At 39.2% G+C, this 24,152-nt stretch overlaps 1 protein-coding gene across 1 annotated transcript in view; it reads left to right on the top strand.

The window, feature by feature from the left end:
- GREB1 (growth regulating estrogen receptor binding 1) overlaps nucleotides 1–24,152 on the top strand; it is a 108,203-nt gene that overhangs the window by 78,623 nt on the left and 5,428 nt on the right. The window contains 11 exon segments of the mRNA XM_050894621.1: nucleotides 1,266–1,328; nucleotides 1,331–1,881; nucleotides 9,884–9,986; nucleotides 11,746–11,904; nucleotides 14,356–14,498; nucleotides 15,268–15,429; nucleotides 18,236–18,440; nucleotides 19,253–19,427; nucleotides 20,391–20,609; nucleotides 22,931–23,066; nucleotides 23,610–23,810. Of these exon segments, the coding sequence (XP_050750578.1) occupies nucleotides 1,266–1,328; nucleotides 1,331–1,881; nucleotides 9,884–9,986; nucleotides 11,746–11,904; nucleotides 14,356–14,498; nucleotides 15,268–15,429; nucleotides 18,236–18,440; nucleotides 19,253–19,427; nucleotides 20,391–20,609; nucleotides 22,931–23,066; nucleotides 23,610–23,810 (2,117 nt within the window).

Here is a 24,152-nt window from a genome sequence, read left to right on the forward strand (position 1 = left end):
TTTGGATAAGCTTCATCAACACTTTAATGTTCAAAATATTTTTTTCTTCTTTAAAGTTGGGCTGCTCATCAGTTCCACAGTGTCCATGTGGCCTGCCTGTGGCTTTGTGGCCTCAATTTGCCTGTGGTTAAAGAAATCTTTTTTCCTTTCTTTTTTTTCCTGTGCTCTTGGATACTGGTATTTTGAGGGATGTCACAGTGGTTTTACTTGAAACCATTCATATTGCTGGCAATATTTTTGTATTTATTGCTAATGTCCTTTACTGGCTACTTTAGATTAATATGCAGCTAGAGTATATCTTACTATTTCTTGAGACCAAGAGAAACTATGGACTTTTATTAGTTCAAAATGTAGGGTTTTTTTGAGAACCAAGACTGTTGTTTTCACCATGAGAGGAAAGCTGTTTTTATCTATGATGTTCAGCTTCAGACAGATATTCCTAGTACCATGTGAAGAATGATTCCTCAACCAGTTCTCAGTCTACTCTGAAGACTGTGAAGTATGTGCATCTCCTCTTTGGAATTCACTAAGCATTAAAGATGCTCAGAACCACTTAAAATGAGGCCTTAAACTTTTAAGAAATCTTAGTAGTTAGAATATATAAGGTAAAAATATACCACTTCCAGAAAATAAGCAATTAGCTGTGGGGTATATCTACACGACATATTCAGGGCCAACATTTGTGAGTTCATTGTGTGCTCTGAGCTGACCAAAAGCTGTATGAATGCATTAATGCATTACGTAGCACCAGAGACTTGAGAGCCAGGTTTTATTAGATGAGACTAAGTGCTGCAGTGACGCAGACACATTAGTGTCAGACCAGAGCTGACTCAGAGGACTGTTTCTAGATGTCAGTCTGTGTACACATTTCTGTAGTCTGATGGGGTAATAGCCTGTGAATACTTATTTTCTTACACTCTTTTAAACGATGGTTTCAGTAATTTTGTATTTGTCTTGAGTCATGAAAGTATCTGATCAACACCTTAAGCAAGGAATGGATGAGGGAAGCAGAGGACAGGACAATCACTGATATCTTTCCTATGCACTTCAGTACTTTAAAAGCCAATTTCTGTGTTGAGATGAATACTCCAAACTAGTCCCATTATGACTTCCTGTACAAGAAAGGTGAAAGCAAGAACAGGAGTGGGATTGCAGTGTTTGATGGATACTCTATCATCTGAATGATTTTTTGTTTTGTTTTGTTTAAATATGGCATTGACTAGCAGAGATAGTTGCACTGTGTTGAAATACAAATTTTCTTTTAGTTACAGCATTCTGCAGTGAGTCATCTCCTCCTTTAATAGCAGCAGAGGATACAGCAAAATCCCCCCCCAAGTCCTAAGCAACAGCGCTGAAGAAGCTACAAATAACTATGAAAGGCAGAAACAGAAAGTAGACAAGGGGGCACAAACAACAATCAGCAAACACTTGCCACCGGTAACTGAACAGCTGGATACGAAACAAAACATAAAAAGTGCCCAAATTTCCATCACCTCGTCATCCTCCTCACCCTTCTCCTCCTCTTCTTCCTCCTCTGCACCTACTCATAACTCCTTCATCCTACAGACGTCTCAATGCTCCATGACCAAAGCATCAAAACAGCCTCCCATAGTTTTCCTGCCCAAACTGGTTTATGACATTATTACTTCTACAGACAGTAGTGGACTTCCCAAATCATCTTCCCTCTTGCCTTATCATTCTGTTATGTGGGCAAGTTCTTTTCGTCCTCTTATGAGTAAGATGATGACTTGCACGGAGCAGTCTCTATACTACCGCCAATGGACAGTTCCCAAGCCAATCCATATGGACTACAACAATAGAAATGAGGGCAGAATGGACACCTTTCACCCAAGGAGGCTGCTGCTGAGTGGACCACCACAGGTGTGTAATAAGAACAAGGTATTATCATTGATTTATTTTATTTAATTTTATCATAATTTCGGAAAAAATAGATTAGTTATTATTATTCATACTTGAAGGGGTTTTTTTGGTGGAGAGTAAGTAGCTTATATTTTATTTCCTAATCCCTTCTAATAAACTAATCTTCCTTTCTTTACTGTTAGCCTGAGTTCAAAGATAATGAAGCTGCAGCAATATTCATTTTCTGTCAGTCTCTCTCCATTAAAATGTTTTAAAAGGCAGTTTGCTCAAGAGATAGATTTCATGTATAATTTCAGTTTGTTAAAGTTGAATATGTGTTTACATTTTAAATAAAGATCAAAGATCTTCAAAAAACCACTTTCTTATGATCAATCTGAAGACAGTTGAGAGTTTTTAATTATTTTCTCTGTTTCCTCCACACAGCAGACAGAAATAGAAGCTGTTGTAAATAATACATGCAAGAAGGCCAGTTCAACATTAGCAGAGCCATATTTACAAGATGAGTAGCTGACCCAAGAGTTTTTACATTACTTTGAAAAGATATATGGAAATGGGTATAGTCCTAAGAAGTTCCTTCTCTTCTCAATTCTCTAAGAATGTTTAGCACTTATCTCTGAGCAAGGTATCTCCTAGTTCAATGCACGTTACATGCTAAAGGTAATATTGTGCCTCTCATGTTCTGCTGAAGTACGAAGCAACAAGATAGGAAGAGACACCATGCCTACTGAGAGCATATATATGTCCTGTGAGCCTCAGAAGTCAAAAAGTATAAATCCAAACCAAGACAAAACCCCATGTTTCCAGTTATTGTAGCATCAACCCAAAGAATTAATCTAAAGATAGTTACTGATTTAACTTGCCACATGATCCACTCTTCTATGCCCATCCATTGCAAAAGGAAACTACATATTGCTGTTTGTTAAATGATTGTATTCCATTGTACACCCAAATTTATCGTGCAATAGAGTAGAAAGAGCATAAATGGGCTTTTCATGTTGGAACTTCCTGCAAATGTTACTGTAATTCATAAAGGATTCCAGAAAGTACTCTGATGAGCAGGTTTTCACTGTCCATTCCTTTGATCTAAATTGTCCATGTTTGCCAAAGATTGAGGTATTATGTGATCAAGAAACTGAATTTCATAGTCAGCTGCAGCGTAAAAACAAATACATTCTGGAAGAGAGATGTTGTTCATTTCCATCTCAAAGAAAAACACAGACTGTGACAATTTTTGTTAGAATTTTATATGCATACACACATCAAACCCCACAAAGATACTATTCCCAAGCCACCCTAAATATCCACATTAGCCAATAAGTAAATATTTCTTTGGTATTCATTCGGTTATGGGTCACAGATGTAAATCTGTGATTCTCAGAAGAGTCATTCAGAGACTTCTGTTTTGATGCTTCGCACACTTGGTACTTGCCATTTAACTAACTATAATTAAACAGGCAGCTTATTTATTCATCAGCTCTGTTCCAGGGTATGGTATTCACCACTTCTCGCTATCAAACCTTTTTTTTTTTCACATATTGAATAGGACTCCTGTTGACCCTCTGTACAGCAGTGAATTTCAACCTTGATATCACTTCTTTTACTTGAAACTCCATCTCTTCTCCAGCTGTCTCCACAATGCAGGTTATTTCCAAGTCTTGCACTGGGTCATACAGTTGGATCAGTTCCTAAAGAACACTCTTCACATGTTTATTTATTTTATATTACTCAGTTCTTTCTGAAGAATATACCTGTTTCACACAGAACAGATTCACACGCATCAAATTAGGAGTATCATGTCTTCTTCCTAAGTATCAAAATTTAGGGGTATATATTCATTTCAGTATGTGGAAAAAGACAGCAGCTTTGCTTCCTTTACTATTTTAACCTCCCAAAGTACTAAAAGCTCCTGTAAATCAAACAAAGAGCTGTAAAAGTATGTTGATTGTTTACTGGTTTAAGGTATAACAATACAGTGTTTCTTCTAGGGAATAGTTACAATAAAATATACAGAAATTAGAATTGCCCTTCTCTTTTTGGGAAGAAATAATTTTGCTTCCTGAAATAGGTTTTACTCACATGTGTATTTGATAATACTAACATTTTACATGGACTTCACGCTTAATGCATGAAGAGATATAGGCAGAAATAAAAACAATTATTAGACAGGACCTATCTGAGTGTTAAAAACATCTCAGCCAAAGTATAAGACTGCCAGAGTACTATCTTTTCAAAAATTAGGAAGTAGTTGTTTTCTTTACCAGGCAGCAATTACTTTACTAAAATTCAAATCAGGAAGCAATTTGTTGGTTAAAATGAAAAACATGAAATCAACACAGGAAGAAAACTAGGCACATTAGTGAACCAAAATTATAATTCTCACTGTCAGGGTAACTAGTAATAAAGTACACTCACTCTTCTCTCACAAAGACATTTTACCCTCTGTACTGGTCAAAATGTTCTGCTAGAAGACTTGATGCATTTTTAGAAGGACAATTATGTACATTAGAAGGCAATACATGCATTATTTTTACAAGAGACTTTAGGAAATGCAGCCAAACTGGACAGGTATAGAATAGATCTGTATATTTATCTGTAAGTTAGCTCACATCATTGAAGTTAAGCCATTGGTTAGTGAGTATGAATAAATATGCACCACCGTGAACAACATATGTCATATTTATAGCTAGAAATCTAGTCCCTAGTGCACCCAAGAAAATACCTATAAGGAAGCCTAAATTCACTAAAATATTTTTCTTAGAAACATTCATCTTAAAGTTCCCCAAACTGCAAATCAAGGTTTTGTACCTTTGTTTTTCAACTGGATATTACAACTTAGAACTAGCATTTTCCTTAAGCATGGAAGCTGCTCATGAGCACGGCTCAGTCCTGTGGCATCACATCCAGGGAATGAAGGAAGCACGTCTTAAGACACTTTCTAAGGAAGAAAACTGCTGCCCATATTATTTGGTTTTCCTCTACTCCTATGAAAATCTTATTACAATGGGCTTATATACCATTCAGCTTATGTAAGAAAAATACTAGGGAAATATTTAATATATCTATTGTTAGCTGTGTTTTAGAAGAATATAGCACGTGGAAACAAGGAAAAGAGTCAGCACCATTTTGACCAGCTGTCTGTGGACCATCAGCATGTTTTCTATGCACCACCATTGGTTTGCAGACCACAGTTTGAAAACCACTGCTGTGGTATGTGAAGAACTATCTCACCTGGAAATTAAAATAGAAAAGCCTTATGGAATTATTTCCCCTTTTGCCATATTTCTCCGAATGTGAAGACTGAAATCAGATGATGCTTTATAGCAACGTGTAAGAATAATAAAGTACTTCTAGTGGTCCTGGTGTCCAGTGTCTGGAACAAGTTAAAAAAAGGGAACTCATTACTGTTAGACCTGCTGCAACAGCACTTTTGGATGTCACTTCCATGAATAAGCGTGGAGGCACACACATAATTTCTCTGACTGGGATATCTCTCTCTCAGATTCTGAGACAGACAGTTTGTTTTCAATTTATCCTTGATATCTATGGCAAGCACAGTTCAGTGGTCAAAATCTTTGGAGAGCTTTCCACTCCTCTTAGGTAGTGTATGTCGTCTTTGACACAAAAACTAGACCTTCATACCTCTTGAATTTTCTGCAGGAAGAATTTGAATTCATATTCCTTCCCTTGCTCAGCTACAGCTACGCTCTTCATGAATGAAGAGCTGCAGGATAAACGTATTCTTAGTTTTTTATGGGCCAAATCATCCCTTGCACTAAGGATGAAAATAGAAACCAAAATACTAAATCTTTGCAGGCCTCACATTCCTTAGTTACCATAAGTTTTCACAAGATTTGAGATTTTTACTTCTTAGTCTTCTGGGATTTTTTTCTTCCAAGTCTGATTCATCAGACTTCTGTCTTCCAAATTCAGGTAGATGATAGAAACAAATTAGAGTAGATTTCTATTATTTGGGAATATTGGCCCCCAAGTGCCTTATCTGTTAAGGCACTGGGCACTGCCACATATTTGAGGAACCTCTTTCTGGGAAGTAGAGCTGTTTGTAGTAGCAGGACCTCTCATGTACATTCTGTTTCAGGAATCATAAAAATGCAGCCCAGTTCCAGGTTCCTTCATTCTTTTAATCTGTTTGCAGCTTTTGCCTGCAGAGCAAAGACAGGATATGGAGAAAAACACCTTGCTTAGAGTACTTCCTTACCAGTCGTTGTCATTGTTAATATATTATATCATGCTTAAGCCCAGAGTCACTAACTAGGATCAACACGGCATTGTACTAGGCTTCTCTAAAGATGTGTAAAGCTACAGCCCAATCATGTATCCAGTTTAAAATTTCTTTGCAGATCTTCTGTTTTGTTGCTGTTGGCAGATGGAGGATGGGCAAATATGGGTCTTTATGCTTCGAAGTTGTACATATCCTGCTTGCGGGATCTCTTTGCAGCTACCTATGATGCCCAAACTATCGAAAAGAGGGGTGGTGACAGATGGCGCAAGGACTCTTCGGAGAGATGTGGAAGCTCTATTTATTGACAGCTATTCAGTATTTTCAAACAAACAAAGACATTCTGTGCAGTTCCATTTTGCCTAGAGATGGTACATATAGAAAACAATACAATTAATTTTAAAGGTGCATTTACCTATCTGGGCATGCTACAAATTTCAGTTGTTCAAGGTTCTTCCCTTCTGGAGTAAAGTTTGATTGTAAATGAGAAGTCATTCTTTTCTCTTTTTCTTTTTGAAAATCTTCTCAAAATGACCTGGAAAAGGTGTTCTCTATTTCACCCATTCATTTATTCAGTAGCAGTTGCAGGCAAATGTGCAAGAGAATAGAGTCCAATATGAATGTTGCCATGTGCTCAGCCTGATCTCTCTCCCGGCAGACAAACATTCTGAAAACGTGGAGAGATTCCTGCAAGTTCCCACCAGCATTTTGCATACAGTGTTGCTAATATCTAACAGTTCATAAAGCTCACAGTACTGTATCGGATACTTTTTATGGGACAGATAATGAGATTGGGTAAGATATGATGCAGGGGATATCATAAGTACATATGTTTTAGTTTAGTGGTTAGGGACCAGCACTTGTAGTCCTGTGGTTTGCAACATTTTTGACTCATGACCTTACAGCTTTGTGTATACTTGAGTCAATTGACAACTGATACCTTTCATCTAAGTACCACGTAGTAGTAGCCTAGTCACTCCCAGATACATTGTTGAAAACCATTGGTGAAGACTGGTACCCCAGGGAAAGAAAAATACATGATTTTGATGACAGAATAAATTTTAAATGGTTTTCTAACAGAAAAAGTAAGGTTTTCAGCCTGTTGTTCTGTTGACAATTCTAAGTATATACTTCAAACAGATTAGGAATTAGTTTTTCACATAGATACCTGATATCAAGGGAACAGGTTGTGAACTTTTGACAAATGATCTCTCATTTGTTTGAAATCAGGGAACTGTTAATCTGTCAGGCCACTCTGTGTTTAATGAAATGATGATCAGAGGTGCTTTAAAAGAATATGTTCGTAAGGACATATAAAGGTAATCTCAGACTGGAGAGAAAATTTTGAAAGTATTTTCTTCTAGAACAAAGTATCATCAGGTTTGCCTCAGATGTGGGAAGATAAGATGTTTTTGTTTAGCTCACTGTTGTGGTTTAACCCCAGCCAGCAACTAAGCACCACGCAGCCGCTCCCCCCTCCCTCCTCCCAGTGGGATGGGGAGGAGGAAAGGAAAAAAAGTAAAACTTGTGGGTTGAGATAAGAACAGTTTAATAACTAAAGTAAAATAAAATATACTACTAACTAAGAATAATAAATAATAATAATAATAATAATAATAATAGTAATTAAAAGGAATATAACAACAACAAAAAAAAGAGAGATAAATAAAACCCTAAAAAAGACGAGTGATGCACAATGCCATTGCTCACCACCTGCTGACCGATGCCCGAGCCGCAATCCGCCCCTCCTGGCCAACTCCCCCCTGTTTATATACTGGGCATGACGTTCCATGGTATGGAATACCCCTTTGGCTAGTTCGGGTCAGCTGCCCCGGCTCTGCTCCCTCCCAGCTCCTTGCCCACCTGCTTGCTGGCAGAGCATGGGAAACTGAAAAGTCCTTGGCTTAAGATAAGCGCTACTTAGCAACAACTAAAACATCAGCGTGTTATCAACATTATTCTCACACTAAATCCAAAACACAGCACTATACCAGCTGCTAAGAAGAAAATTAACTCTGTCCCAGCTGAGAGCAGGACACTCACCAATCAATAGCCATTGCAGCCAAGTTTAGAACCTTCCAGGGTCAGTAGAAAGATTCTCTTTAGTCTCAATGGATTTTACATAAAAACCCAGACTAGTAGTTAGAAACGTCTGGTCCGTGGGCTGACTATGGTCCATGCTATCATTTCCTCTATTCAAAGTCACTTTTTTTCTGTGTTACTCCTGGATAACAGAGAGTTGTGTGCTAACACATGGTCTACCATGTGTACCTGAAAGGCTTATTTGATCATCAACAGGGTTAACGGTACCCTTTTCCACCCTTGGCAAGCAACTGTTTAAAATGCAGTCTGATTTATTAAGAACAACAGATACTGAACTTTGACCAAAACAAATGTTTACTTACTCTTGCTTCAGCTTCAAAGCCTCCCTTTCTCAAATGTTGAGAGAAAATGAAAACTTCACTTGACGTATATGGAAAATAGTAAATTCAATACTATATTTAGTAACTCAACACCCTATGCTTCTGACATGTCCCAGCAGTAATGGCAGTGAAGCTGGGTTTTCAATTCAGTAGTAATATAGACTTAGTCCAAAATCTGATACCACTTTGTGAAATCAGACAGTTGCAGCAGGAGACTGTGTCGTAACTGAGCTACATGTTAACCTCACCCTGTACAGGTGTGACATTAGTCTTAAGTTGTCAACTGGACATCAGTGCCATTCTGAGGCTGAACTATACTCACACACACAAACCCACGGCGTGTTCATTCTCCTGTGAGAGTGACATGAGCTTGCTGGTCTCTTTTTTCTCATTGAAACCCATTGTGTACTGCTTCCTGTTCAAGTGTAATGGTTTGTAAAGCTGTCTGCTGAGATATGGCATTATTTACTTGATGTTATCATCAGCAAACTTTATGTGGAAGACACAGAACAATCCATTGAGTAAATCATTTGCTGTGGCTTATACCTTTCAGCTGAAAAATCTATAAAAGGACAGCACTACTATTTGGCGTAATGAAGAGAAAATGTATATAGTGTGTTGGTGGGGTAAAAAAGAAAGGAGAAAGTTACAATCTTAAGATAATTTTAAAATGGACTTTTAAAAGGTAATTTTAAACCAGTGGAGTGGATATAATGTATTTTAGTATTTTCAGCACAAGAGGTGGAACAACACATTGTTACATATACCATGTCCTCCAGGAGTGGAAGTGGCCTGCACAAGTTCTATAGATGCATACCACTTTGTTCTTCAGGATAGTCACTGTACTTCGGTAGCAGTCAGTGTACTGGTAAATTGTGCAAATATGAAAGGGTTGAGGTAATTCTTTAGTTTTCTTGTAGTTCGAGGAGGTTTTTTGGAAGCTTGTATGGATTTTTGTGTTGTATGATTGTATGGCTTGTATGATTGTATGGATTTTTGCTTGTATGTTTTTTGTATGGTTTTTTGAGCTCGTATGGATTTTTAGAAGTTCATTGTCTATGTCGAAACTATAACATCAGGAGAGAAAATTCTCGTCTGTGGGCCTGTAATTAGACCTGTGATATAAAATGCATTTTCCAAACTAGGTTCCTGCATAGAGAGAACAAAACTGTTGAGCATTTAAGCATGTAATTTATGCCAAGGAATATACAAATACAGGGATATGCAAGCGCTGAATGTTAATATTTGGTTTCACTGCAGCTGCAATTTCCAGATATGTGGAAAAGTAACATGTTGAAAAATGAAAGTTTACTTTTGTATTTTCTAATTTATATATTTACAGATAGGGAAAACAGGTGCCTATCTGCAGTTCCTCAGTATTTTGTCCCGAATGCTGATTAGACTGACAGAAGTGGATGTTTATGATGAGGAAGAAATCAACATTAGTAAGTTCTTGATATAAAAATATTTGCTTCTGGAGACCGTAGAAAATTATTATGTTAAATTGAAAAGTAGTTGTCTGTATATTCTATGCTGTTGACCTTTGCAATTAATTTACATTATGGAAATATTTTAAGAAAATTTTTTGTGATCTTCAACTGATGCCTAAGAATATTTTATTATTTTACTCATCATTTAGAACTCATCATTTTAGAATCATTAGTCTTCCTTTCGGTAAGAAAACCACATACCTTTGTTTTCCTTGGGAAGTAATCAACAGCATTTATGTATATTAAATGATATCCAGCCATTGTTTTTGAGTTTAGAATTGGAATGAACTTTTTGTGGTAAAGTATATAAAAAGAATCAGCGAAATTCTGGCAGATTTATACCATAAGGAGCAATGTCATATTTTCTAAGTACGTAAGACTACATGAGGGAGGAAAAGAGTTCCTGCTCTCTAATAGCTAATTTTAGTCCAAACTTCCTTTATTTACAGTGTATTACTCCCCTGTGTTTCCAGATGTATTTATTTCTGACACTCAGCCTCAGTAATTACGGGCTGGATTACATCGAAAAATACAGGTGATATTTTATGGGATATGTCTAATTCTGCACTAAAGGCATGCCCACAGTCAGCCATGGGAGTCTCAGGTGGGTGCTACCTGCCTGCTAGCTGCCTCCGTCAGACCCTGGCTGGAAGCTGTTCAGTCATTTCACTGCGGGACTGTGCCTCAGCTCTTGTCTCTGAGGGCTTTTTGGGACAGTACTCAGGAGTCTTCCTCCTGACTGAGCTGTGCTTGAGAAAGAGGCAGCTATCCCCCAAGGTTTATGGCAAAACCTGTGGAAAAGGTGACCAGTCTGCTAGGGGAGAGGTTTGTGCAAGCAATCCTCTGTATTTTAGGCAGGATTTTAGAGGTAACTCACAGTCAGGGCATGAAGATAATTTCACTATCTAACTAATTCCACCTGAGTTTCATATTTACTTTGGGTGCCAAAAGACAGGGTCTCACCTGTTGTAAATAATCATTTAGTCTACACTCATAGACATGGAATTATGGCTCTTTACAGCAGCTTACAGCTGACCCCCAAACTGAACTCCTCACTGCTGTCCATTTTACTTTTGTCAGATCTTTCATCCTCTTGACAAAGGTAGAAAAGTATTTTGTAAGGACTTGTGTACACTTGGGTTTTTATGTCAGTTAACCTGTTTCAGAAAAAGGCATGATTTCATTGCACACTATACCAATACCATTTACTATTTTTCTCCTACCCTAGGGTGAATTATCTTTGATTACTCTGGTCTTATCACTAGAAGGGGCATTTGACTTTAACTCTGCACTGTACTTAATACTGCAATTTCTGAAGCTTTAAAAGGGCTTCTTTTCCTCAGTGAGAATAACATATCTTTCCTCAACTGAGTTCACAAATGTGGTGGTCAGTGGAAAGACTCCAAATGCCTGGATGCAGGTAGATCAGCCTTACCAGACCCTTGACATTGTTTTCGTCATCATCCCACCAACTGCTCCAGTAAGATTACAGAGTCTTAAATTGATAACAAAAGTTTAAAAGCCAGAATTGCATTGAGGTATGAGGTACATTTGTTCAAAGGTGCAGCTCTTGATGCATAATAATATTGCTTCCTCCGAATGATGAAAGAAAAAATGATGCAGGAATAATAAGCATAGCAAAACCTTCTATAGCCATATAAAGAGCTTTAAAAATTGTAATTACATAAATTCTTATTTTTTGATAATATCATAGACATAAAAGAAGAATCTGATCAATACTACCATCAGCCTGGAGATATGTGGCCAGATTTGGAGGCATTTAAGAAGATGCCTTTTGACTACACTATCCATGACCCGAAATATGAAGATGCAAGTCTGATTTGTTCAAAGCTTCAGACTATAAACAGTGAAGGTTAGAATTTGAAAAATCTAGTTTGGTACACATATATGTATTTATTTGTGTTTAATGTGAGAATCCTGTTAAACTTTTAAACAGAGTGAAATTATCAGAATTGCATTTGACTAAGTAATAGTGAAAAAAGATTTGAAGTTTGCCAGATGAAGTACCAGAGTATGAGCCTGATAAAAGTTTTATGAAATATTATATAGGTAGTCTTCCATTAAAAAAGCTCTGATTCCACAATAAGTTTGTGTATTTGAATGTTTTTATGTAGTAGCATTGTCCTGCTCTGTAGCAATGAAGTGACTTATGTGGGTAAATTTATTTAGGTACTTAGAAGCGTTTATAGGTTTATTTTTTAGGTTTTGGTTTAGGTTTGGAAAGCGTGAGATGCATATGTCCAGATCTAGATTCCTGGAGTACTGAGGTGTGAATTAGTCCTCTGAATTAGCCAGCTGGACATACACAAGCCCATGGGACTGGGTAGGATGTATCCAAGCATGCTGAGGGAGCTGGCCAACATGATTGTGAGGCTACTGTCTATCATTTTTAAAAGGAAACGAAAATTGGTGGAGGTTCCTGATAGTTGGAAAAAGGAAAATGCCATGCCCTTGCTCTACAGGACAGAAGGAGGATCGAAGCAATTACAGCCTAGTCAGCCTACCCTCAGTCCTCAAAACAATTATGGAACAAACTCTCCTGTAAGCCATGTACAGACCCATGAAGGACAGGAAAGTGATTGGGAGCAGCTAGAATGGATCTTTCATAGGCAAATCATGATTGGTAAACATGATTGCATTTTATGATGAGATGACTGGCACTATGGACAAAGGAAGAGCAGTGGTTTTACCTTGACTTCAGCAAGGCCCTTGTCACTGTCTTCTATGATATCCATATAGCCAAAACTGGAGAGAGATGGTTTGGACAGGTGGATTGTAAAGTGGGTGGGAAATTGGCTGGACCACTGAACTCAAAACATGATGAGTGGCACAGATGTGACTGACAGCTGGGTATGCATGGCAATACTCAGAGACTGATAGTGAGGCAAATGCTGTTTAAGATTGCCATTAATAACCTGGTCAAAGGGACAGAATGCAATGTCAGCGAGTTCATAGATGATACCAAATTGAGGGAGCAGTCAGTATGCAGGAAGGTAGCACTGCCATTCAGAAAGACCTTGACAGGCTGCAGAAATGGAACCTCCAGGAAGGAACCTCAGGAACAGGAACCTCATATAGTTCAACAAAGGTAAATGCAAGACCTTGCACTTGGGATGGACTAATTTTTTGCAGCTGTACAAGCTTGGGGCCAGCTGTATGGACATCAACTTTGAGGAGGGTGACCTGATGATCCTGGTAGACAACAATTTGAACATGAGTCACCAGTTCTCCATTGGGTTAATGGCTTACTAAAAATCTAGCAAGCAGGTCAAGGGAAGTGATTATTCTTCTATGCACAGCACCTGTAAGACCACATCTGGAGTATTCTATCAAGTTTTTGGCTTCCCAGTACAAGACAGACATTGACATACAGAAGTGAGTCTAGTGGGTAGCCACCAAGATGGATAGAGGCCTGAAGCACATGACGTACATAGAAAATTGAAGAGAATTGGGTTTGTTCGGTCCGTAGGAGTCTAGCAGGGGCATCTGATTGCTGTCTGCAACTTCTTAATCGGAACTTCTAGGCACAAACTATTACAGATACACAGCATAAGGACAAGAGACAACAGACACAAGTTGCAACATGGGAAATTACAATTAAATAGTATGAAAAATATTTCCAGAATAAAAGCGGTCAAACCGTGGAGCAGGTTGCCCAGAGAGACTGTGGAAACTCCACTCTTATTGATTTTCAAAACTTGACAGGACAAGGAACAATGTTGAACAACCTGATCTGATGCTGAAAATCTGAGTGAAAGGTTTGGCCAGATGATATAACAGAAGTCCTTTTCAGCAGAAATTACATCTCATCTTCCTTCAGTCACCCACAAGGAGACTCTTCTTTAAAATGTGGATATTCACTAAAGAGCAACATCACTAAATTTGCCAAGTTTATTTCATCTAATCTATTGTGATGTCTGTCACAGGATGGCAAATGTCTGTCATAAGACTCTTCTTTACTATTTATTACTTTTGCAAGTAATTCAACCATTCAACCAATAATAACGACAGCAACAATAATAATTTTAATAATCTGGCTTTGCTTACGCCTCAGCCTTATGTGAAATCTGTACAGAATTATCATATTCATGAATTTGCAAATACTTCTTTGTAGTCCCCTTTGCTGTACGTAACAATTTATAAAACATACCATGCTCAGAATGAATTCATAGTTTGTTTTGCATGTGTTTAATCCTGCCATTGTTCCTAGAAGCTAATTACAGTAACAGAAACAGTTTGTCACAAAGGAATACATTCTGGCCTTGAATATATGTTACATTTAAGTTGTTGGTTTTTTTAATAGACAGATCAATGAGCAGGAGACAGGAGGATATGTATACACGCCGTCAAACAACTAGGATGAGATTGTCCAAGTATGCAGCATATAATACCTACCATCACTGTGAACAGTGTCATCAGTATATGGGTTTCAATCCCAGATACCAGGTAAAGATTTCCAGATATTACTCTGCAGATCAGAAACTGAAGCAGACACAACCGAAACACAGTTTTGTGCACATTCACTGTATTTGAATTGGCCTAGAAGTTGTATGTATGTGTTAAAAACAGCTGATTTACAGATTTTGTTATTTCTTGAGGTTTGCCTGCCTTGACCAGACTGCAGGTTTGGGGATGTCAGAGGATTGATCCTTGTCTCATTTACACTAGCTTATTCAGTGCTGTAGTCTGCATTCTACATGTATACTACCAGTTAAAACTACTTTCCCAGTAAACTTTTGCCACTGGGACTTGCTTACATTTTCACCTGAGTAACTGCAAAAGATTCTACTTCTGATACAGGAGTAGTCCAGCATGGAGTAGTCTATATGTGGCATACAGACTGTTATTACTCAGAGTAACCCTCCAATTTCCTGCCTATTAGGATGCGAGGAAGAAGTTCTTAGCAATGCAAATACTGGTTTTTATGTGTCGGTATTTCTGAAAGCCGAGTGGCCTGTAAATATTGGTACCATCTGCAAGACGAAGCTGAAACAATGGTTTCAAAAGAGGGAACAGTTTAATTTATATTTTTTTTAGTGTATGCTCTAGCCTAGGGGGCATTGCTTAACACCTAGTGAATCATGAGGTAAAATCTAATGCAATACAGTAAGTGACTGTAGTCTGTTTGGTAATGTTATAAATGTGTATTAACTACACTGAGACCTTGTAGTTTGACTCTAACCACTGGAATTATCCTATCTTTTCCCATCCTCAGCTTTATGAGTCCACTCTGCATGCGTTTGCCTTTTCCTATTCTATGCTGGGAGAAGAGATCCAGCTGCATTTTATCATTCCAAAGTCAAAGGAGCATCATTTTGTCTTTAGCCAACCAGGAAGACAATTGGAAAGCATGCGGCTACCACTAGTCACAGATAAGGTAGATGGATAATTATATTTCTGGCCATGTATGGGAAAGAGACACCACCAATTTTAAAATCTGCTGAATTAGGATTCTTTACACTTCTGGTCCTGCTGTCAAGAGATAATGAAGATGTCCTCATACTAAGCTTTTCTTTTCTGCCAGAAAGGGAGACATGAAGCAAAACTGTCAAGCCACCAATAAGCTGTTTCTTTTGCTCATTATCAAGATAGATCCTTTGGTATAAACACTCTTATCTGGGGCAAAAGGTCTTTGGTTATGGGTTTAAGATGTTAAAGTGAGAATGGTTTCAGCAATGAGCCTCAGAAACATGGTTTTGTTTATCATACAGTTACTAAGAGGAGGCAATTTTTTACTGTAGAGGAAGGCAGTGGATTATCCTGTCTTATTCTGCATAAATGCTCAGTTGCTTTCATATAAAAACAAGGCTTTCAAAGAATCTTTGTTATGGCTTCAAGACTGTCCAAAGAATTACGTCACGCTTGTAGAAAACACTTTGTAAGGTCATCCATCTGACAGGCTATGCAAACTCTGATGTTGGCCTTTACAGTGACTCCTAATGCCCACGTTTAAGATGAAGCTGTGCCTTGCTCAGGCCACACTGCTTGGAGTATTGAAGCAGTTTGTGGAACAGTAGTAAGCAGTAGCACTTCTATCCTGGAGGAAATAAGCTGCTTCCAATAAACAATTATCAATCAATATCACCCTCCAGTTCAGGCTTTTATGTCCAGTTCAAGTTTGAAATGGAAGAATCCAGGCAGCAACACAGCAGAAACTGTGTAACGTGAGGATGAAACCTCCTGCTCTTCCTCACCCAGTGTATTGGGTTTGTGTGGCAAGGTTTTGGTAGCAGGGGGGGCTACCGGGGTGGCTTCTGTGAGAAGCTTCCCCTATGTCTGATAAAGTTAATGCCAGCGGGTTCCCAGATGGACCCGCCGCTGGCCAAGGCCGAGCCCATCAGCGACGGTGGTAGCGCCTCTGGGATAACATTTAAGAAGGGGAAAAGAAGTTACAGGGGAGTAGCAGTTGCAGCCAGAGAGAGCGGAGTGAGAAGATGTGAGAGGAACAACTCTGCAGACACCAAGGTGTCTGCTCCAGGCGCCGGAGCAGAGATTCCCCTGCAGCCCGTGGTGAAGACCATGGTGAGGCAGGCTGTCCCCCTGCAGCCCATGGAGGTTAATGGTGGAGCAGATATCCACCTGCAGCCTGTGGAGGACCCCACGCCGGAGCAGGTGGATGCCCAAAGGAGGCTGTGACCCCATGGGAAGCCCGAGCTGGAGCAGGCTCCTGGCAGGACCTGTGGCCCCATGGAGAGAGGAGCCCACGCTGGAGCAGGTTTGCTGGCAGGACTTGTGATCCCGTGGGGGACCCACGCTGGAGCAGTCTGTTCCTGAAGGACTGCACCCTGTGGAAGGGACCCACGCTGGAGCAGTTTGTGAAGAACTGTAGCCCGTGGGAAGGATTCACATTGGAGAAGTTCGTGGAGGACTGTCTCCCATGGGAGGGACCCCACGCTGGAGCAGGGGAAGAGTGTGAGGAGTCCTCCCCCTGAGGAGGAAGGAGCGGCAGAAACAACGTGTGATGAACTGACCGCAACCCCCATCCCCTGTCCCTCTGCACTGCTGGGAGGGAGGAGGTAGAGAAAATTGGGAGTAAAGTCAAGCCCGGGAAGAAGGAAGGGGTGGGGGAAAGTTATATTTTAAGATTTGGTTTTATTTCTCATTATCCTGCTCTGATTTGACTAGTAATAAATTAAATTAATTTTTCCCCAAGTTGAGTCTGTTTTGCCCGTGATGGTAATTGCTGAGTGATCTCCCTGTCCTTATCTCGACCCACGAGCCTTTCGATTTATTTTCTCTCCCCTGTCCAGCTGAGGAGGGGAGTGATAGAGCGGCTTCGGTGGGCACCTGGCATCCAGACAGGGTCAACCCACTACACCCAGTAAACTTGTGCTTGGCTACGCAGTCAGAACTGTGCACAGGGCCCTTGTGGATTCTTTTCCTGCTTCTGCCACTGACCTGCTTTGAGGCTTTGCCAAAACCATTTATTCTTCCTTTGCTTCTTTTTCTGTTCACTTGCTACAAAATGGTGCCTGCAATCTTGCTGCAAGCTTGAAAGTGCTGAGGGATATAAACCTAGATTATTAAACCATTATAAAATATTTGTCTTGATCCACTTTAAATTCCCTTTCATGAACTCCACTGGCATCAAATCCACCATTTTGTGCTTTGGCAGTTTTAAATCTGGAGTGCTTAATTGTGAGGGCTTTAGAGAGTCTGTAAAGAGGCACACTTTCATTCTGGGTACTTAATGACCTTAGCAGGAACCAGGCTAAAGTCAGTTGCCCCAACTGGAACAGTCCTGGATGTTTGTAGAAACAGGGCTTTCAGAAGGTGTACTGTCAAACTTGGAAGCACCTAGTGAGTTTCAATGCATTCAAGATTGGGTGATAGCCGGTCAGAAGGGTTGTACTGCAGTTTTGGAGTAAGGTGTTTCTTACCATCTTATGTCATATGGACCTAAATCCTTTTCCAGATCTAGCCTCAAGGTCCCTGTGCACTTGGCAGGTCAAGGTTAGCAGTCCTATCCCGTCCACCACACTCTCACCAGTCGAATAAGCTAAGTGATAGAGTTTTCTTTTTCCCAACTCTTATAGGTTGCTTATTTTCCTATTAAGCTGATTTTAAATGTAGCAGTTTGTCCAGTGTCAGTGAATCTGACTTATTCTCCTGAAGGATCTGGTTCTCTTTGTTTAAACATCCTCCAGCTTAATACAGAAACTCACACTTCTTTTTATTTACAGAGCGAAGATTACATAAAAAGTCCCACTTTTACTCCCACCACTGGTCGTCATGAACATGGACTTTTCAATTTATATCATGCAATGGATGGAGCCAGTCATTTGCATGTTTTAGTTGTCAAGGAATATGAAATGGCCATATATAAGAAGTACTGGCCCAACCACATCATGCTTGTTCTTCCAAGCATTTTCAACAGTGCAGGAGTAGGTAAGTATAACAAAAAGTTCTAACAAATGCGGACACAGGACTTGGGCCCTTGAGGTGTTGTTACTCAACAGTGAAATGTAGACGCACACCTTATAGCTAGCAGATCTGATCTGGTGATCTGGGTTCTCTTTGAAGACAATGTGTCACAGTCGAAGATGCAATTCACTTAATCCAGGTCACCTAAAACAAGCTAGATGAATTGCACCCTGGAAATACTCCTCTATTGATTTTAAAGGGAGCTGAGGGTGTTAACTCAGATGGAGTTACCTACTCTGTTTCCTCGTAGAAATAAGTTATGTACTATTTGCATAGGCAGTGATGAACTGATTAGGTACATCTCTTAGGTAGGTTCTGCTAATATAATATCTGTGAAATATTCAGCACCTTGCTTTTACTGCTGGAACAACTTATAGACAGCAGTAGTGACAAACATTCAAAGTAGATCATCAGGGGAAATTGTTCCCATGTTATTCAGCTGGTCAATCAACATCTCTAGATGTTTGCACTAAGAGATGCTAGTGGAGCCAAATATCTGTCAGGTTAAAAGAATCAGTCGCTAAACCCTGAAGACACTAGCAAATCTTTACCACAGAAGCCAGGCTTCATTTTGTGTGCTTCCCAGTGGGGTCCTATAAGTCACTTGCTTGTCAAGTGACAATGTAAGTTGGCTCTGGAGACTGTTAGGGTGTTAAAGTCTTCAGAGTGATTCATACCCTGGTCTGCAGAAATATTCCCTCCAAAAGGCTTTCAAGTTAAAAGCAAACAATTTCTGCCCCTACTTTTAATCTGATGGTTTGTGTCCTTGGTTTCAGGTGCTGCACACTTCCTGATAAAAGAGTTGTCTTATCATAACTTGGAGCTTGAACGAAATCGGCAGGAGGAGCTGGGGATAAAACCCCAGGATATTTGGCCTTTCATTGTCATTTCAGATGACTCCTGTGTTATGTGGAATGCAGTAGAAGTTGATTGTTCAGGAGACAGGAAAAGGTAAATAGAGTAATATATGCTTTTTCAGCTGATCTCCTTTAACCTTTCACTGCCTATCAGTTTTGAAATTAAGTTTGATATACTACAACTTTTACCCTGTACAAGCAGAGAATAATATTTGCCTAACGAGAGAAGTATTTTCCCTAGATATCTGCCTTTGCATAGCACATAGTTCAGTGCCTGTGTTTCGTTCCTGTCCCCTGAGGATTTAAGTGCCCTGCAGCCTTTGCTGTATAGCTTGACTCCAGTTCAAACTAGAGTTACTTGGACTGCAGATTTCAAGCTCTGTAAACAATCCCTGATACACTAGGCAAGCATGGGCATTCACATGTACATTTTTAACAGGATTTTTCTAAGGAAGCTAAAAGACATTTCTGTGCAAATTGTGCAACTGATTTCCTCCGGCTCTTTTGTCAGTCCCAGTCTGTATGGCTCCTTTATTAGCTCCCCAAATCCCCAAACAAGTATTTTTGTTTTCATTACTTTAGAACATTGTTTGTACTAGATATCTTTATCTATTCCCAGAACGGTGCTATGCAGGATTTACAACAAACCTTCAAAGAGAACTAAACTCAGTGAAAACTGAGATTTATGGACTCTAGGGGTGGGCTAGGAGGATCTTATACTTTGCACTTAAGTTATGGCACCAAGTCAGCAACCCTCCCAGAGTCATTTGGAACATTATCCAGGTAACTTTAAAAGTTTACATATCTGAGTGAATATTTTGAAAGATCCAGACTAAGTTTCAGATGTGTCATACCAGTCCCCACCACATAAGCACTAGTTTTAATTTTAAGTTTTGATTAGAGTGAGACAAAAAGTTGCAGTAAAGTAAGACAACACTGAAGTTATCTACCTGATACTCATAACTACTTTCAATTGTTAAGAATTGCTCTTCAGCTGAATGAGATTCTGAATATTCTCTATATACTTTTAAATTAACACATAGCCTAATTATTGTAGTGACTATACGTGGACTGAAAGGAATGTTTCCTTGAAGCAAATTCTGCAACATATTGAAGAAACTCCCAATGTCACTCACTATGCCTTAATTGGGATGAGGAAATGGTCCAGTAAAACAAACAGTGCTGAGATCAAGGAACCATTCTCCTGTTGCCATGTGCATGATTTCATTATGCTGAATGTCGATCTGACACAGAATGTACAGTACAATCAGAACAGGTAAGTGAATCAGTAGCATCTTTCAATAGAGATAATGTACCAAATAAAGGAAGTTTTACAAAAGCTCTTGTGTTTTTGGGGAGGTTGTTAATGGGATGCAGACAGATTTTGTTTTCTTACTGATAGTTCAAATCCTTCCCAAATTGCCAGCAGTCGGAAAAAGACATTCATTTCCATAGTTCCAAATAAAACAGTCATATTTGAATTACAGGGTAGACACACTCAGCAGCGTGCCCTGCAGTACTGGTCCCCCAGTTGTCTAGTCCAAGTGGCCTTTTGGTAAACACTGTACTTCCCCTCCTGCCCACTTACCTGGACTCCCTTCCAAAGGAAGCCGGGGTGTATGGGTGAATGGTGCATAACCAAGTCTTGTTCTGACATGGAATTGAGATATAGCTGGGCTTTTTACCCTGAGTAGCACAGCACTGGAGCATACTGCATGTGTGCTCATCAGGACAATCAGAAGAAAGGAATAAATAAACCTCATCGACATTGGTGGTTGTTTCACACATGCAGCTGTCTCAGAAATCCCACTTTTTCATTTATTGTGCCACATAGAATATATCAGATTATAATATTGCCAAACACAGTATCACCACAGTTACCAGAATTGTATTCACTGGGTACATCATCTCACAGAATTTCATTGATCTATGTGAAATAAACTGTAGTTTTGGCCCCATTTCTGAGGGACAAACATTTATTACAACAGAATGAAGCAGATATCACTAGAGGTGGGATTCACTTGTCTAAAGCTGGCCTTTAGGCACCTCAGAATATGCAAGATGTCCATATGAGGCTGACAGGTATGACATGAAATCTACTCGTGTTTTTCTGTAAGCTAGGTGGGATACCCCAGGTAATCTAAAATGGCTCTACACACCTAGACTTAGAGAACTGAACATCAGCCACTGTACTTCTCAGAAGAACTCTCCTATCTCAGGAAGATGTCTTTTGAAGTCTAAGTTTACTTATAACTGCAGAGAAGCACTTCTGCTTTCATTATTCTGTGGATAAACAGATGACCTATATTTCTATTGTCACCAGCCTGACACTTTAAAAGAGCATTTTAAACTTGCTCCTGTGCGTCTCTGAGTAGAGAGCTGTGCTCCCAGGCTGTCTAACTATTACCTTAAGAAGCATTATGAAGGGCTAATGAAGAGAACGACAATAAAGCAAAATGATATGAGTACAGGCAGCAATGTTAAAATGTCAGGAATGCCAGATCACACCACCCATTTCCTGCCTGTGTCTTTAAACCATGCGTGGCTCACCATAATCTTCAGTGTGGGTGCTGTTGAGCCTGAAGTATTGTATGACATTCCAAGTCTGGACTGGCAAGGAAAAAGGTACATATTAAAACACAGAGACACTGACAGTCAGGGATACCAAATATCCATGTAAATATTACTAAGATCAAAGACAAGATTTTAAAAACCTATAATTAAGTGCCACGTTTCTCACTGATGTCGGCTGTTGCAGTAATTGCTCAGCTCTCTTAAATCCAAGCCCTGGATGTTAATCCAACGGTACTGCACATCATCCTGTTTGCTGTGCAATATGTACATTCAAAATGGAGAACTGAGTCTGAATTTTCCAAAGGCCAGAGTATTTGAATTTAGTCAGCTTTAGAAGTTTACCTTTTATTCTGTTCCGTCTTATTCTTAAAATGGGTCAAATTTAGCTCAGGGATGTTTGGCCTCATTCTGCTTAATTTATTCCTATGTCTCAGCAGTTCTGTTGTATTAAGAAAAGACTCCTCATCTTCAAATAGTTTTTGTCTCCAATGTAAAATGACATTATTTCTGTAGAGGAACATTGAAAAATTTACTGGATATTCGTATTCTAAGGGAAAAATGAGTAGGCAGAAACCTCTGTGCATTTGACAAATCAAATGTAGGGCCTCATCCATTTCCTTGAAAGTCAAAGGAATTAATTTCCTTGACCTTATTTGGGGTAGTAACATATGTAGCTATTTTCTATGACTGCATTATTGTAGTAAAAGGCAAAGAAAATATTTTAACTCCTAGGTCTTTTCCTTGGCAATTTACTACCTTTCTCCTTCCACTTTCCTCTGTGTTTCTGGTCCTTTCCCTCCCTAAGTCATTCCCTCCCTCGTTCTGATCTTCTTGAACTCACTCTAGCCTAGTTTATTATTACAAAGCTGAAGCCTCTTTCCCTGACTGATAGGCGCTGGGGGAGGGTCTGTATGCTTGACACCTGTCCTTTCTACGGTGCTGATCAAAGACCCTGAATGCTTCTATTTGTTACTGTGTGATGAGAAACATTCCTCTGAATGGCTATGATTTTATTCTTTCCAGATTTACGTGTGACGATGTTGACTTCAACTTGCGCGTCCACAGTGCTGGCCTTCTCATCTGTCGGTTCAATCACTTCAGTGTCATGAAAAAGCAAATTGCAGTAGGAGGACAGCGATCCTTCCACATTAAGTCTAAGGTGGGAACTGAGACCTCTGTTTCATTGTTGTTAAAATTCTGTTTTCCTTTTTTGTACCCTGTAACCAGGAGAGCTGAGGTATTTTGGTGCATCACCAGTTACCAGCAATGGACTATGCCTGCCATGTGGATTTTTTTTTTATTTCTTCCTGAAATCCACAATATTCTTGCCGTAAATGCACCTTTCCTTAATCATTTTCCTTTAAAACTTTTCAAAACACCTAAAGTGTCTCTTTATGATCCAAGTAACCATTCACTATGAGTTTTTTATCTATAGCTATTGAATTGCTCATCTTCATATGACTTCATATGTAGGAGTACTTTGGGTTCAAAGAAGAAACCTCAAAGACTTTATAAATACAAATATAACTGTGAAACTCTGAAACATTTTTGGTAGCAGATATTTTTGGCTGAATGACTTTGCTTCTTATATAAATCTTAGATTTGTAGGATAGAGATATATATTTTATACAAACCAAAATTCAGATAAGTACAACTTGATTGATCAGGATTGATCTGTACCAGAAATATTTTTTCCTCATAGGTATCTGACACTCCCGTTTCAATCTCCCCTGCTCAGTACATTTGTGCTCCTGACAGCAAGCATACCTTCTTGGCAGCACCTGCTCAGTTGCTCCTTGAAAAATACCTCCAGTATCACAGCCATCGCTTCTTCCCTCTCTCACTGAAGAATTATAGCCATCCAGTGCTATCTGTGGACTGTTACCTTAACTTAGGACCACAGGTACTGAACAAAATAATCTTCAAGCAGCTCTAGAAATGTATAGGCTATGTTTTGGATGAGTTCATTGATGCATTCCTTAATAATAGTTACACAGCCTTTGAAGAATCAGGTATTAGATCCCTAGAATGTTAAAATCAAACTCTTAGTCCTACAGAGATATTATTAGAGGCTTCAAATAAAGTACATGGAGGACAATACTAGACTTGTCCTAAATACTAATATAGTCTGTGAATTATATTAGATTCTGAATTAACACAGAGCACATTTTTCTTTAAGAAGTGTTTTCTCAGTCTGCTATAATTTGGGCCTTCCTACAGCAAATTTCTTCCACAAGAGTGTTTT

Source organism: Gymnogyps californianus, chromosome 3 (genome assembly GCF_018139145.2).
Source record: "Gymnogyps californianus isolate 813 chromosome 3, ASM1813914v2, whole genome shotgun sequence".
NCBI classification, from domain to species: Eukaryota; Metazoa; Chordata; class Aves; order Accipitriformes; family Cathartidae; genus Gymnogyps; species Gymnogyps californianus.